Consider the following 15986-nt stretch of genomic DNA (forward strand, 5'->3'; position numbering starts at 1 on the left):
AGAACCATCCGAATTGTCATAGGCGCAAAGTTGAAAAGCCAGCATGTGTGATGGTATGGGGGTGTATTAGTGCCCAAGGCATGGGTAACTTACACATCTGTGAAGGCACCATTAATGCTGAAAGGTACATACAGGTTTTGGAGCAACATATGCTGCCATCCAAGCAACGTTATCATGGACGCCCCTGCTTATTTCAGCAAGACAATGCCAAGCCACATGTTACAACAGCGTGGCTTCATTAAAAGAGTGCGGGTACTAGACTGGCCTGCCTGTAGTCCAGACCTGTTTCCCATTCAAAATGTGTGGTGCATTATGAAGCCTAAAATACCACAACGGAGACCCCGGACTGTTGAACAACTTAAGCTGTACATCAAGCAAGAATGGCAAAGAATTCCACCTGAAAAGCTTCACAAATTGGTCTCCTCAGTTCCCAAACGTTTACTGAGTGTTGTTAAAAGGAAAGGCCATGTAACACAGTGGTAAAAATGCCCGTGACAACTTTTTTGCAATGTATTGCTGCCACTAAAATCTAAGTTAACGATTATTTGAAAAAAAAAAAGAAGTTTCTCAGTTGGAACATTAAATATCTTGTCTTTGCAGTCTATTCAATTGAATATAAGTTGAAAAGTATTTGCAAATCATTGTATTCTGTTTTTATTTACCATTTACACAACGTGCCAACTTCCCTGGTTTTGGGTTTTGTAGTAATCCTAGGTCACTGTTATGATCACTGCTTTTAGTATTTAAAAAAATCTGCAAACAATTAAAAAAACAAGTTTTCAGATTGTCTGTATGCGTTTTTTTTGTGCAGGATTTAAAAACATTTTTTTTTAGGTAAAAACTGAAATAAATCAACTTTGGATAAGTCTGTAAGATGGAAAAGACTGACATACCTGTTTGGAAACAATTAGGGTATGTGAATAAGTGAAACAGCAATTAGAAACACACAAATCAGCTTTTGAAATACAATAATTTATTAAAGCATCTTTAAATTTCGATAGAAAACATTTTCTGATGATTTTCTTTCCTTGACTTGAAAACAATCAGAAATCTGGCGATACAGTCATGGTCAATGGCAATCAAGAGTCTGGTGTGGCCGCCGGCAGCTGACCAGATCCACGCAAATGCCATAATGGAAGCCAGGTGAGGTCAATACCGTATTTTCGGACTATAAGCCGCCACTTTTTCCCCAAGCTTTGAACCCTGCGGCTTATGCACAGGTGCGGCTAATCTATGGATTTTTCTTCACTCGCGGCTAAATTATGGGATGGATTAAGCACAAAAAAAAAAATCGATTGACTTAAACTGTTCAAACTCAAAGTGTTTACATAGTACAAGGAAGAAGAATCCTTTCAAACATCTTGAACATTATTAAAAAAGGAGAACATCTCATTCATCTCATAAAAGATGAATAAAGACATCAGTGACTTTTCTGTTTTGCTTAATCAGCCGTTTTACAGGCACCGTTTGAAAACAATTAGGGTATGTCAATAAATATTTACACAATCTTTTTATGTAAATATCTCATTTCACAACGTACCGGTATGCACATGCGGCTTATAGTCCGGAATTTTATGAATTTTCTTCTAAAATTTAGTAGGCTTGTAAACCGGTGCGGCTTATAGTTCGGAAAATACGCTACTAAGACCGATATGTTTGAAAAATGATCTGACATGGCGTGCGAGATTTGATATGGTTTGGTTTGGGGGGCAACAGACCTCACAATTTTTTTTTTTTATTGTGGACGATTGCTTGACTACAAGGCACACAATTGAGTAGCTTTTTGTGAATTATGTGCACAAATCAACCTAAACGGCAGCAAAATGAACTTCTGCAAATAAATAAATACCCCCACCCTCAAATCCGGCAACATGGCATATATACACTTAATAATACACAAAAGGTGGAAGCTACTTTTGTTCTTTCTAGAAACACTAACGTCTGTGATTAGTGTGCAGTGGTTATTGACAGCATCACTTTGTAACACAAATCATGTTAGCTGCACTTTCTTTTTGGATACTAACTCATGACTTCTCTTTAAAGGCCACATCTGCACAAAAGAGCCAAAATATTAGTCCGACATAGCTTAGTAAGGCAAGCTTGTTTACAGTTACATACACATTAACCTGAGCAAATCTCTTATTTGGGAAACATTCGTTAAAAAAAAAAAAAAGACACTAAAACATGAGCTGAATTGACTTGGCCTTACAAGCGGTAGAACATGGATGGATGGATGCTTACTGATGTGAAAATGGTGCTTTTTTAACTCATAAAAGAAGATGGTTATCACTATGATGGCAGAAAGAATGTTTGTTCTCTGCGCTGACAATCACCTTATCCAGTTGCTCCCATAGCTGGACACCGACTTCACGCTGCATCGCTTCTTCACGATCATGTTGATGTAGGCTTTCATGATCTTGGTGATCTCTCCAACCTGCACACGGACGCGTAGAACCAAATAATAATCAATTATTTTTGATATACCGTATTTCCTTGAATAGCCGCAGGGGCGCTAATTAATTTAAAACCTCTTCTCACTCCTGCGGTTACCTAAACCATGCGGAATGAGCAAGCATGCTCTAATTATTTTAAAACCTCTTCTCACTCCGGCGCATACCTTATCATTAAAAACACATTTAATAAAAAAAACGTTATTATGATCTTACCTTTACTTGTAGATGGGTCCATGTGCAGCTGCTTCTGATCAAAGGCAGTCTTTCTCATCTTTCTTCAATTTTAAAAGTCTCTGGAGATATTCCTCTAATTATTACCTCCTGCTTCGATTGAAAGTCCAGTTTAGAAAACGGTTTTATTTTAGATATGTAATCCTCCATGTTAAAAGTGCAAGCAAACAATTGCTGCATGCTTGCTGCTTGTTGTCTTCTTCTGCAGCACCGGTCTCCTGCAGTACTGGTAGTCGCAAGAAGGATCACTAGCGCCCTCTACCACCTGGAGGCGGGAGTCATTTAATGACTCATATTTGACCCGGCGGAAGTGCCAAGCATGCGCTAATTATTTTGCGAAACGAGTTTGACCCGGCTGTAATTCTAGGCAGGCGAATACTATATTCCCGGCGCCAATTCAAGGAAATACGGTACCGTAAGATAGATAATAATAATAATAATATTTTCATTTAACCTAACTTATCTTTATACAAAAGCAGATTTCTTTTGATGGTTTTATTTTTAACACTTTCTTACACAACACTTCCTGATGTATATTACAATACAAACATTGTAATTTCTGTCACTTTATCCTGCATCCTCTTTGTTGTAGAACCTTTATTTAACCAGATAAGAAAACGTTGTGAACGTAGCACGCCTGTAAGGTGATTGGCGAAGAAGGAGGAAGCGTTGCTGTCGCGGAAATGAGGAGTGAGGATTGGTTTTCCTTTTGGAAAGAACGAGATAAGTTGAGCTGTGTTAGTATAGCTTGCTCAATAAAAGTTTAAAAAGTGCATCAGACTTGGTGTGCACTTCTTCTGGACGCTACAATTGATGTCAGAAGTGGGATGAAATGCCTCCCAGTTCGCCTTGCCATCAAACCTGGGAGTCTTCATTGAGGGCGGAATTCCCCCCGTGGCAAGCAGCGTGGCTGCACCTGTAAACGCTCTCTCTCTCTCTCTCTCTCTCTCTCTCTCTCTCTTTGCGGCGAGCTCCTCACGTGGCACGTACCTCCCGATGACGTAGCACACAAACAGTGCAGTATGCGCAAAGTTTTACTTCTGCCACCAATTGTAACGTCCAGAAGAAGTGCACATCAAGTCTGACGCTCCTTTTAAACTTTTATTGAGCATACTATACTAACACAGCTCAACATATCTCGTTCCTTCCACACGCACGTCTCCTCACTCATTAACGCAACTCAAGAAGACAACATCTACTTCAGCAGGTGGTTACACTATATTCTTTAAACACAGCAACGTGTGTACCACAAATAAGCACGCGGCTTTACCTTTACTTGGCAGTCCATGTCTTGTGGAAAACACGCCATTCGTCATCAACTTTTCTCTTTTTAGCGTCTCGGGGATAACCGGGCATCACTTGTCGCTGTGCGCCTTCCCTCACAGGACATACGCACATATAACACTTTTCAAAATAAAAGCAGCACAGTTGTATTGCACGCACGACAAATATGTTGTTTTAAATTTATTTTGTAATTTGAGATTGCCGCTGCGCGCACGAGCATACGTCCACACGGAAGTAATACAAATAACGCTTTTCAAAACAAAAGCAGCACCGTTGTATTGCACACTCGAAGTAGATGCTTTTTTAAATTTATTTTGTAATTTATAATTGGCCTCACGCGGGCCGGACAGGGACGTACAAAGGGCCGGATGCGGCCCGCGGGCCGCACAATGCCCAGGTCTGTTCTAAGGGTACGCAGCATCGAGCACTACTGCCTACTGGCGCTGACGAGACGCGGGGCCGCCATCTTGGAGTGGTGATCTGCTCCACTCAGTGCAATTCATTTGGCAGGAGCAGTGAACTGTCAGCGCATTTAATTCATCTTACCTCACTGAATACTAGAGATGTCCGATAATATCAGCCTGCCGATTTAATCGGCCGATAAATGCTTTAAAATGTAATATCGGAAATTATCGGTATTGTTTTTTTAATTATCGGTATCGTTTTTTTATTTTTACTAAATCAACATAAAAAACACAAGATACACTTACAATTAGTACACCAACCCAAAAAACCTCCCTCCCCCATTTACACAAAAGGGTTGTTTCTTTCTGTTATTAATATTCTGGTTCCTACATTATATATCAATATATATCAATACAGTCTGCAAGGGATACAGTCCGTAAGCACACATGATTGTGCGTGCTGCTGGTCCACTAATAGTACTAACCTTTAACAGTTAATTTTACTCATTTTCATTAATTACTAGTTTCTATGTAACTGTTTTTATATTGTTTTACTTTCTTTTTTTATTCAAGAAAATGTTTTTAATTTATTTATCTTATTTTATTTTATTAATTAAAAAAAAAAAAGGACCTTATCTTCACCATACCTGGTTGTCCAAATTAGGCATAATAATGTGTTAATTCCACGACTGTATATTTAGCGGTATCGGGTGATATCGGTATCGGTAATTAAGAGTTGGACAATATCGGAATATCGGATATCGGCAAAAAGCCATTATCGGACATCCCTACTGAATACCACTGATTTTCACACGCTTTTTTGTCATACGTGTAGCTATGATAAAGGACACATGTTTTGGCGTGTTTTATTATTCATAGTTTGCCTAACAGTAATAGAATATTCTTATATGCTATAAGTGACCAGACGCCCGAGATCAAAACTGGGAATATAATCCCAGAGAAGGGGGATAAAAACGGTCAGCTATTTTTAAAATTGAAGAAACAATATGATTAGGTTATATAAACATGCGTATATCCTAAATAAACAATGTATGAACACATTAGATATCTATATATCTTAGGGACTTATAGACTGAGTTTATTCTGTCGTGACACTTTCTATTGATATGTTGTATTACATTCTTCCCTTAAATGATCATGTTTACAGTGATTGTTTTATATGTATTTTTTATGTATGTCGCTTTGGATAAAAGCGTCTAGCAAATACTTCAACATAAACATATATAAACACCTGAAAGTCTTTATATCAGCTAAAACCACCAATCTGTTTCACTGGATTCAGAATAAAACCAAATTCTGTTTTACCCAACAATGTTAGTATTTGAATATTGTTACTTGAAGACTTATTCCTGGTTACAATTATACTGTTAAGAAAGTATTGTCTTATACTTTTCCTAAAATGAGAATGCATCATAATCAGTGGCGGCTGGTGAATTTTGTTTTAGTTGGGGCTGAAAGTTTTTAATTTCTTTAATTTCATTGACAAGCAATTCTATTATGGTCATACTCTTGTTTGCTAGCGGCTACGATTTCAGTACTATTGAAGATCTTTGCTCCTTCTCAACTCTGTGGTAATATTCTTTTCACAAAATACAACCAATAGTACGTTAATGTTAAATCTTACTTGTGAAAAGTAATCCCCCGATTCCTATTTTCAACAGTCCGCTCATTTGAGCAGGAAAACGCTGAACACCATCTTTGTTTTCTACCTGTCAACTGTCAGTTTAGGCTGCTCGCCGGCTCCTCATCACCACTTCAAGATGGCGGCCGAATTTCTCGCGTCACAGCAGCGAATGCTGCGTCTACTTATAAGATGTCTATGGTCGACACGGTAAAAGACGAGCGGCTCACCTGCGGTGTTTCAAAGAACATCTCCCTCTCGTCCACAGTGATCTTGTAGGTGCAGGGCTGGGGCGCTCCAAAGAATATGATGTGCTCATAAGGGAAGGTCTCCAGGGGCTTGGGCTCTCCTCTCTTGTACACGGACACGTTTTCCGCACTCACACTCAACCAAAGGTCATGAGGGAAGCCGCCTTCTTTGCACTAGGAAGACACAAACATCCAAACCATGCACGATGAGAACTCTTTTCAGCAATCAGAGACCATCCAAAAGTCAGTTTTCCACAGAAAAAAGTATCAAGTACTACACGTCTCGATTACTGTACAGTATTATTTTCGGGTCTCCCGGTGTCTAGCATTAAAAGCTACATTTTTGTTTCATCTGACATCACATGGACAAAGATAAGACGTTCTGGAGGAAAGTTCTGTGGTCAGATGAAACAAAAATTGAGCTGTTTGGCCACAATACCCTGCAATGTTTGGAGGAGAAAAGGTGAGGCCTTTAATCCCAAGAACACCAGTCCTACCGTCAAGCATGGTGGTGGTAGTATTATGCTCTGGGCCTGTTTTGCTGCCAATGGAACTGGTGCTTTACAGAGGGTAAATGGGACAATGAAAAAGGAGGTTTACCTCCAAATTCTTCAGGACAACCTAAAATCATCAGCCCGGAGGTTGGGTCTTGGGCGCAGTTGGGTGTTCCAACAGGACAATGAACCCAAAACACACGTCAAAAGAGGTGAAGGAATGGCTAAATCAGGCTACATTTAAGGTTTTAGAATGGCCTTCCCAAAGTCCTGACTTAAATGTGTGGACAATGCTGAAGAAACAATTCCATGTCAGAAAACCAAGAAATTTAGCTGAACTGCACCAATTTTGTCAAGAGGAGTGGTCAAAAAGTAAACCAGAAGCTTGTGGATGGCTACCAAAAGCGCCTTATTGCAGTGAAACTTGCCAAGGGACATGTAAGCAAATATTAACATTGCTGTATGTATACTTTTGACCCAGCAGATTTGGTCACATTTTCAGTAGACCCATAATAAATTCATAAAAGAACCAAACTTCATGAATGTTTTTTGTGACCAACAAGTTTGTGCTCCAATCACTCTATCACACAAAAATAAGAGTTGTAGAACTCAAGACAGCCATGACATTATGTTCTTTACAAGTGTATGTAAACTTTTGACCACGACTGTATTACGCCTATACTGTACATACCTCTATATACTGTACCTATATACATGAGTGGTGTGCTGTCAGGGCCAGCAAGGCCTTCTCTGCTGGCCTAACATAAATCATTAATTACTAAAAGTTCATTTTATTTTTAATTTACTTTTCGTAAATATATAAAAGTATTCATCATATTCTCTTCATGTCATATTGGGCTACAGTGTTGCTGTTTTTAAGTTAGAGCTTTTATCCAATCAGAATTCAGCGAGCTTGTTGCCAGCGCTGTATGAATTCTGCCGGAGGCCATCTGACTCAACATTAGCGGCGGCTGTGCAGTTTAACGAGCGGAGGACATTCAGTCCCTTTTACCATGAATTGATTAACGTGGACCCCGACTTAAACAACAAGTTGAAAAACTTATTTGGGTGTTACTATTTAGTGGTCAATTGTACGGAATATGTACTGTACTGTGCAATCTACTAATAAAAGTTTCAATCAATCAAGTTTCAGGTAACAGACAGTTGCGATAGCCGATCAGATCAGGAGTTGTTGACAGTAGCCTTACGTTGAACGTGACTGTGATTGGATACTCACTCGTCACTCCCAGGTATCCAATCACGAGTTGTGATTTATGAAAGCAGAAAGTGGCACCGGAGCCATACCCGGCCAGCGGAGAAATCAGCGGTACTCACTTTTTTAACCAACAAAGTAGCAGAGCAAAACGTTGATTCGGTGGCAGATATAACAGTTTGCCTGCCACTTCCACTCAAATCAACCAACTAACAGTTCAAATATATATTTTCACATTCAATATGTTTTTTTTACTATTATTTTGTACTATTGATTTTTAAATGCGTCAAAAAATAGCCCTTTTTGTTAACAAGTGACAAATTGAGTTGATTCAATGCCCAGACGTGCGCGAGCGGGTTTCTGTGGTCATGTGAAGACATAAATGACGGTATTTTGAGAGGTATTTATTGAAGTCGGACTAAGTAGGACATCATTGAAGGCCTAGATGGGAAACGCATGGCTCGCCACTGATATACATATATATATATATACCTATACGGGTAGGGACGGCGTGGCGAAGTTGGAAGAGTGGCCGTGCCAGCAATCGGAGGTTTGCTGGTTACTGGGGTTCAATCCCCACCTTCTACCATCCTAGTCACGTCCGTTGTGTCCTTGGGCAAGACACTTCACCCTTGCTCCTGATGGCTGCTGGTTAGCGCCTTGCATGGCAGCTCCCGCCATCACAGTGTGTGAATGGGTGAATGTGGAAATACTGTCAAAGCGCTTTGAGTACCTTGAAGGTAGAAAAGCGCTATACAAGTATAACCCATTTATCATTTATACTGGCTCACCTGCACTGGCTTCCTGTGCACTTAAGATGCCACTTTAAGGTTATATTACTTACGTATAAAATACTAGGCGGTCTAGCTCCATCCTATCTTGCTGATTGTATTGTACCATATGTCCCGGACAGAAATCTGCGTTCAAAGAACTCCGTCTTATTAGTGATTCCCAGAGCCCAAAAAAGCACTTATTTCTTGGTGTTGATTCAAGGTAGCTTAGCGGCTGGTTTAGGTGGTGTGCTCTCGGTGTGTAACATGTTTAGCCTACTTGATAATGATAATTAAAGCACAAACAAATGTAGTTTATTAACAGAGGTGATTGTTATTAGCTAAGGGGAGCGGCTACACACTGTGTATGGATGGAGACTAGGGTGTTATATACCGGTATTAGTATAGTACCGCGATACTAATGAATCATATTCGGTACTATACCGCCTCTGAAAAGTACTGGTCCAGCCACCCCCCCGCACCCTCGTCGTCGTCACGTCGTGTCATTGCTGGTTTACGAGCAGAGGAGCATGTTCGGCAGCGCACAATCACGGAGTACTTACAAGCAGACAGAGTGTGTAGACAGAAAAGGGAGAACGGACGCATTTTGGCTTAAAAACTAACTATAAAGGTGAAGTTATAACACTGAAACGCCCTCAGGAAGAGGTGCTTTAAGACATGGCTAGCTAGCTAGCGGCTAAATTCCAGCCCCAGTCTGCAGTGTTTTAGCTACTTCTAAATCACTAATCCTCGTCTCCATGGCAACAAATAAAGTATCATCCCTGCAGGAGGAGGAATAGCTAAACATGCTTCACTACACACCGTAGCTCACCGGCGTCAAAATGTAAACAAACGCCATTGATGGATCTACACCTGACATCCACTGTAATGATACCAAGTACAGGAGCGTATCTAGTCGATACTACTATGACTATGTCGATATTTTTTGGCATCACAAATTCTTCATTCGTTTTAAAAAAATGTATTGTATGTTTATAAACTCAGGAAGTATGTCCCTGGACACATGAGGACTTTGAATATGATCCTGTAACTACTTGGTATCGGATTGATACCCAAATTTGTGGTATCATCCAAAACTAATGTAAAGTATCAAACAACAGAAGAATAAGTGATTATTACATTTTAACAGAAGTGTAGATATAACATGTTAAAAAAGAAAGTAAGCAGATATTAACAGTAAATGAACAAGTAGATTAATAATCAATTTTTACAGCTTGTTTTTTCTAATTTTGACAAAATAATAGGTAGTTAAATGACACAATATTTTTACTGCATATTTCAGCAGCTAAATTAGGAGCCTTTGTTTGTTTACTTACTACTAAAAGACAAGTTGTCTTGTATGTTCACTATGTTATTTAAGGACAAACTTGCAATAATAAACATATGTTTAATGTACCCTAAGATTTTTTGTTAAAATAAAGCCAATAATGCAATTTTTTGTGGTCCCCTTTACTTAGAAAAGTATCAAAAAGTACCGAAAAGTATCAAAATCATTTTGGTACCGGTACCAAAATATTGGTATCGGGACAACACTAATGAAGACACATCATTAGCTGATAGGGGACTAAAAATAGTGTCAGCGAGAGTGATCATCATTCGGCAAAGGCGTTTGGATACTTTTTCACGAAAATCGACTGATACTTTATGGTGGCGGATCGATGGGCACATCACTAATAGAGAGAGCACCAACTTTTTATTTGTTTTCATTTTCTCTATATTCACAGTCCCTGTAAGATTTAATCTAATATTGTAGCTGCATCATATCAAAAAGTAGGTCAGTGAGTGCCCGTTTACCTCAACGTCAAACAGTGTGGATCCATACCCAGGCCACTCCTTGATGATAGTCATGTACTTGAGCATGGCCTGGTGTTGGACCAGACCTTGGACGCGGGACCACTTCTCCACAATGCTGGCCCTGGTGGCAGACATCTCCTCTTTGATCCACATCTCCAGCATCTGCTCCTCCTCCATGCGCTGCTTTTTCAGAGAGCCCGTTTTCAAGCCTCGCCGCAGAGTTCCGTCCAGGAAGCTGGTCCTGCGTCGCTCCAAAGTCTGACCCGACCCCGAGGCCCCGCCCACCTTGGTGTACTGCAAGATGCGACTGCGCAGGCGGCCCACGGGGTAGACGCTGTCCAGGCTCCAGGCGGCCCGCGTTTTGTCCCCGTGCAGGAACTGCAGGCGCAAAGCGGCCAGGTGCTGCAGCGTCTCCTCGCGGGCGGGGAAGTGTCCTCTGGTTAAACTCTCGTGGGCCTGAAGGAACAGGACAGGGGTTGTGATGTCATTCAAATTCCAACTGTAGATATACAAGTTAAACACACCTGCTCAAACATGAAGGCAAACTCCACCCCCTCCTTTGGCATGCTTTCCACGTCCAGGAAGCAGTAGAGTTTGAAGTAAAGTCTCCACTGGCCCTCGTCTTCGGCTTCCACGCTGCCAGCCAGTCTGGCGACATTGCAAAAAAATGGGAAAAAAATCATTCATAAGAATACTTCACTACAAAACTGATCAGCCTCAGATAATGTGAGACTATAAGGCTAAACAACAAATAATCATATACACTATATTGCCAAAAGTATTTGTTGTTCCCCAACTCTTCCATTTTCTTATAATAAAGAAGACAGTTGACTTTGGAATATTTAGGAGCGAGGAAATTTCACGACTGGATTTGTTGCACAGGTGGCATCCTATGACAGTTCCACGCTGGAAATCACTGAAAGCGGCCCATTCTTTCACAAATGTTTGTAGAAACAGTCTCCATGCCTAAGTGCTTGATTTTATACTCCTGTGGCCGGGCCAAGTGATTAGGACAACTGATTCTCATCATTTGGGTGGGTGGCCAAATACTTTTGGCAATATAGTTGTCATGACATGGACTGTGGCGCAGTTTCCTGTGAGGATTGCTTTCCCGAGATGCAAACAAACTGGACTGGACACCGGATGAAGGTAAATACATGATTTAATAACACTAACAAAGTACAAACAAAAGGCGCGCACAAGGCGGAAATACAAACTTGGCTAATGAAACAAAAACTAGCACTTGGGCAAAAACTATGGACATGAAACAAAAGACTTACTGTGGCATGGCATGAGGAAAGCAGAGGTAGCATCAGAGTTAAGCATGAATAATGTCAAGGGTAACAGTGGTAATGTCGCCGGGACGACCAACAGAAAAAGACAGGCTTAAATAACAGTGACATGATTAACACAGGTGCGTGTGTCCAAATGAGCAACAGGTGAAACTAATGGGTAACCATGGAAACAAAACAAGGGAGTGAAAAAGCAGGAACTAAGTGTCCAAAAACCAAACAACACATGGCCAAAAAAAAACATGATCAAAAGACATATAATAGTGTATCATAGTAATCCCCACAAGTGGCTGTGATTTAACGTCTAATTGGGGGCAGTGCCATGACATCATTGCCAAAAAAAACATTTTCAACAAGATGGAAGAACATTTCTCTAAATGATCTGAACTCCTCGTTCCATGCCAGTGTTGCATTGAGCAGAATATTGCTGCATGGAAGATGTCGCTCAGGGGTGTCCAACTCATTTTAGAACTGCTACCCTCGGGCAGACGCTATAGCAGGGGTGTCAAAGTCAAATGGACGGAGGGCCAAATAAAAAATTTAGCTACAAGCCGAGGGCCGGACTGTTCGAATGTTCATTGAAAAATTTTTAAATGACGCATATAGTCTAGTGAACCTAATTGAACCTACTGAAAACCTAACAAATATATTCCAATATGATCAGATAAATAAAGCAATATTTTCTTATGGCTCTGTCAGTAATCTTTAATTTTCAACAGACACAAAAGACAAATTTCTTTTATATAAAAATCCCCATAACATGAACATTAAATGAAAGAAACCGGTATTCAAGGCACCATCAGTAGCCTATATTTTCTATTTTAGCAAAAGTGGGCTAAATTTACTTCAAAGAAAAAAACAATAATAGCAATTTTCTATCATCCACTCAACTGAAATATTTTTAAAATATAATTAAATTGAAATACAATAAAATAAAGTGCAAAAATCTATAAATCAAAAACAACACTTTGTTTAAGGAGAAGTAACATGCAGTGAAAACAAATATTAAACTTTAACTTTTAAACTTGAATTGAGTAAAAACTCTAAATATGTGATTGCACAGTAATGTTCACATTAAACCCCCCTCCTCCCTCCGTGGGAGGGAGGCGAGTTGGGTGCCCGAAACCCCCCGCTGGTTTCGGCCTGCCCCTTGGCGCGCGTGGCACGGCGGGCTCCGCGACCCGACGGCTGGCCCTCGTGGCTTGACGGCGGGCGCGTCCCGACGGGCCGCGCGTAGGGGTCAAACGCAGAAGTCTCAGGGCCTCGTGGTGAGGGGGTGGCCTGCGGGTTTCGGCCCGCTTGACCCCCCCGCTCCGCTTGGCGCGCGCGGCACATGACGGGTTCCGCCACCGACGCTCGGGCTGCAGCCCGACGGTGGTGCGGGCCCGGCGGTGACGCGCGGTTTGGGGAAACAAAGCAGAAGTCTCAGGGCCTCGGGGCCGGGTTTCGGCCCGCCCCCTTGGCGCGCGTGGCACGGCGGGCTCCGCGACTGACGGCCGGGCTGCAGCCCTTCGGCCGGCAGGCGCGTCCCGGCGGGCCGCTCGCCCCCTTTCGGAACCTTGGACCGGCATCCGCTTGGTGCGTGTAAAAGATCTGCGGTCTGCGGGCCGGTTCTAATAATAAATCAAGATCATCCCAAGGGCCGTAAAAAACCTTCTCGCGGGCCGGATATGGCCCGCGGGCCTTGACTCTGACATATGTGCGCTATAGGGTGCTAAAAGCGGGCACAAATAGACTAAAAAACTGTTTTTATCCAAGAGCCATAGTAGCATTAAACAGGCCTGAGTGAGCACAATGTTTCCGTCATGTCCTCATGTGTCATGTCTTTTTATTTTTTCGGACTATAAGGTTCAATAATGTTGTATGTGTATATGTATACAGTATATATGCATATGTATGGATATATGCATGTGTGTGGATATATACATATATATAGATACATATCTTCTTTTTTTAATCTTTATTTTACTATTTATATGACTAAATTATTGTGTATGCACCTTAGGGGATCTGCTCCAATTTTGTTGTTCTTTGAACCTATTCTATTTTAGCTCAGGGGCCACATGGAGGAAAATCTGTGTGCACGCGGGCCGGACTATTACAATCATGGCATTAAAACAAAAAAATAAAGACAACTTCAGATTGTTTTCTTTGTCTTACTTTGGCCAAAAATAGAACAAACACATTCTGAAAATATTACAATAAAAAGTTTAGATCCATGAAGGAAAGAAGAAAGTGAATGAATGTTTATAACTGAATAAATTGACATATGCATAAAAATGTGTTTTCTTTTGTATTATTTTTTTTTTTATGAATCAAGTAACGTTTATGACAACCTTTTTCCAAAACACAATATAGAATGTGAGATATAACAGGATAATGCATACATTTATCATTTGTTTTCAAAACGCTTACAAAAAAGTGGGACCCCATTTTTGTGACTTGATGAGGTCCCTGGGGACCCCATTTTGAAAATCCCTAGCGCCAACACTGATGGAGTATTGGTGCGTGCAAAACAGCAGCAGGCGGCTGTGGCCTGCGGGCCGGTTCTAATACTAATCAAATAATGATGTAGCTCAACAAAGTAGTTAGATGCAGCAGCGCCTCTGCTGGCTGCAGCTAAGTAGTGCACTCCCAACAATTGACATCACTGATCAATACTTGATGGACTACTGTGCCCACTCCCACTTGAAAGAAGAAATAATTTGTTGATAAATTGGTACACTATTATGCATTCTTGCATTTTAGAGTGACTGCTCCACTTTTAGCATTTTTTACCAACCTCCCTTTCATTGAGGGCCACATCCCAGTTAATGGCTGACCTGAGGAGGCCGCTTGTAACAATAGATAATATATTATTTTGTATAAGGGTTTGCCTCATGATATTATTACACAATTGTCGATGCATTTGATTATTATAAAATTTTTTTATGTACGCCTTAATTTTTACGGTAAAATACTGGCAGCTCATTTACCAGAATTTTACGGTAAAATGTATGATGTTTTTTACAGCATATTACTATACATGGAAAAATGGTACCAACGTTTTTCATCGTAAAATTGTGGTGACTGAGCTACCAGTTGTTTTTTTTAACCGTAAAATCTATATTCATTTTTACAGAGAATAAATTAAAATATAACTTGCATTGGATTTATTATTCTTCTTTTTATTTTATGGTTTAAGGTTTGAGTTTATTTGGAACATGCATACAATTGCAACATGATACATCACAATTTCCAGTTTCTCTACTCAACATATTCGAAAAGGAGGAGGAAGAAGCAGAGCTTATTTAATCCTACCTCTTTTCCTTTACATAGCAATTGCTAACACTTTTGTTCACATCCTGTTCTCAATTTGTTCACAATATACTCCATAAATAATAACATTCAAAAAAATGAATATATAAATAAAGTAAGTTGTATTTTATATAGTGATATGAATAAGATTATCAATTAATTCAGAATGTTTATCTTTGTTCTTCTTCTTGGTACTTTGTAAACACTTTGAGTTTGAACTGTTTCTTAAACTGTATCATATTATTTATTACCTTGTTTGATTTATTTACTTAATCCCTTTCATTATATAATTCCACATACTGATATACTGAAGGTTTTAAGTGTTGTATGTGCATACAAATGCTTTAAGTTATATTTTTCTCTGAGGTTATATTTCTCCTCTTTTGTTGAGAAGAATTGCTGTATATTATTGGGTAGCAGGTTATACTTTGCTTTGTGTATAATTTTTGCTGTTTGCAAATGCACTAAGTCGTGGATTTTCAATATTTGTAATTCAACAAATAAAGGGTTTGTATCTTCTCTATATCAAGCATGATGTATTATTCTAACTGATCTTTTTTGTAACACGGTTAGTGACTGAAGCATACTTTTGTAGTTGTTTCCCCATATTTCTGCACAATAACTCTGATAGGGTAACACTAGCGAATGGTAGAGAATATTAAGTGATTTGTTTGTCTAATACATATATAGCTTTATTCATTATTGATGTATTTCTTGCCACCTTATGTTGTATATTTTTATATTAGATTTCAAGTTCCTTTTATCATCAAATATTACACCCAAAAAATGTATTTAATTTACTCTTTCAATGTCTGTTTCGTCTATTTGTGTTTGTGTTTGGCG

The 15986-nt window shown here is 39.9% G+C and overlaps 1 protein-coding gene across 3 annotated transcripts in view; it reads right to left on the bottom strand.

Annotated features, from left to right (window-relative positions):
• Positions 1-951: 951 nt before the first annotated feature.
• The window catches only part of myo10l3 (myosin X, like 3), a 216170-nt gene continuing 201135 nt past the window's right edge, over positions 952-15986 (bottom strand). For all 3 annotated transcript variants that reach the window (XM_062070009.1, XM_062070011.1, XM_062070010.1), the window contains 4 exons: positions 11079-11202; positions 10555-11010; positions 6245-6436; positions 952-2434 (listed from right to left, as the gene is read on the bottom strand). In XM_062070009.1, the coding sequence (XP_061925993.1) occupies positions 2330-2434; positions 6245-6436; positions 10555-11010; positions 11079-11202 (877 nt within the window). In that variant the 3' untranslated portion in view covers positions 952-2329. The remainder of the gene's footprint in view (positions 2435-6244; positions 6437-10554; positions 11011-11078; positions 11203-15986) is intronic.

This window comes from Entelurus aequoreus, linkage group LG14, assembly GCF_033978785.1.
Source record: "Entelurus aequoreus isolate RoL-2023_Sb linkage group LG14, RoL_Eaeq_v1.1, whole genome shotgun sequence".
Taxonomy (NCBI): domain Eukaryota; kingdom Metazoa; phylum Chordata; class Actinopteri; order Syngnathiformes; family Syngnathidae; genus Entelurus; species Entelurus aequoreus.